The sequence below is a fragment of the Bombus impatiens genome, unplaced genomic scaffold, assembly GCF_000188095.3.
Source record: "Bombus impatiens unplaced genomic scaffold, BIMP_2.2 scf_0377, whole genome shotgun sequence".
Taxonomy (NCBI): Eukaryota; Metazoa; Arthropoda; class Insecta; order Hymenoptera; family Apidae; genus Bombus; species Bombus impatiens.
In genome coordinates, this window is record NT_176796.1 from 826,322 (window position 1) to 827,575 (window position 1,254).

The 1,254-nt window shown below is 57.3% G+C and overlaps 1 protein-coding gene across 1 annotated transcript in view; it reads left to right on the forward strand.

Annotated features, from left to right (window-relative positions):
* The first annotated feature begins 7 nt into the window (after positions 1–7).
* LOC100741466 (homeobox protein Hox-B1-like) overlaps positions 8–1,254 on the forward strand; it is a 45,825-nt gene continuing 44,578 nt past the window's right edge. The window contains exon 1 of the mRNA XM_024367940.2: positions 8–1,253. Coding sequence (XP_024223708.1) covers positions 1,159–1,253 — 95 coding nt within the window. The 5' untranslated portion in view covers positions 8–1,158. The remainder of the gene's footprint in view (position 1,254) is intronic.

Here is a 1,254-nt window from a genome sequence, read left to right on the forward strand (position 1 = left end):
CCCCTGAGGCCGCCCATGCAACACCGACTAGGAACGTCCCATCGGCAGAGGTGGTGCACGAACCGACCAGACGTAGTAGGGGATTCGAACGATCGTGCTCCCTCCTCCGGTCGTGTTCGAGGCGGTCGAGAGCCAAGTGCCTGCCCCCGCAGGAACACCGGCTCGAGATACCCGTCCCCGTACCATTTCGAGTCACTGGCTTGGCCTGGCCTGATAGCGAGCCACGAAATCCCGTAGCTCGTTTACCATCCACGTATTGACGTTTCGTCCGCGTCTACGGAACCGACGTTCGATATGCTCGCGTCTGACCACGGGATCACCGGACTATTCGGATCGTTGTGTGCTACGAGGCCGTGATAGTGTCGCGACCGAGACGTCCGACAGCGTTACGCGCGTGTGAAATTCCGTTTCTAGCGTCAGACAACGCTCCGCGTTTGTTTCGGAGCGGACTCGTTTCGGAGTGGACTCGTTTTGGAGCGGACTCGTTTTGACAGCAAAGTGCGAGTCGTGGACCGTGGACAAGACGATAAGGAAGACGCTCGACTGCGAAGACGGTGGTGCCTGAGTGCCTCGGGATCGGACGAACCCTCGTACGTATCGTTGGATCGCTCCGTTTTCTCGTTCGTGTCCTCTGGTAATCGCGCGAGAATCGATTGGAAAGGAAGATCGTTTCGACGAGGATCCAAGGATGACAGGTACGCAACGACGGACAGTACGGTGGGAGTCGTAGGAGGTTACCGTGATGTAAGAGGGACCGTTGAAACGATGACTGAGGACGATCAGCGGGAATTACAATGACGGTGCATCGTTGAAAGCAGAAATTGCGTCGGAAAGTGGAGCGGCGGTCGCGTTGCCTCGTACGAAAAGCACACGATGACTCGTTGGATCGGAGAGGACCAGCAGCAGCCGGTCTGAACGAGACTCTCGACGACTTGGTCGGAGAATCTAGCGCGAAAATGCGGCCAAGTGTTGGACGAAATTTCAGTGTCGATGGATTTTGAGAAACTCGCGAATGTTGTCGTTTCGCGTATGGGTGTAGCGTGTGAACCGTTGACCGTCGATTGAATCGATCCTGCGATCGTTCGTTTCGTCGGCTCCTTACGTCGTTTCCGGAGAATCGGCCGCGCGTCGCAGGGATCCGACGATCGTCCGTCAGGAATGTGCACCACGGAAATGACAGAATCGTACACGATGTCGCCGTCGACGACGGTGTCTTCCAGCGCCACGACGCCGGGCTGCCTAGGATCGCCGGCT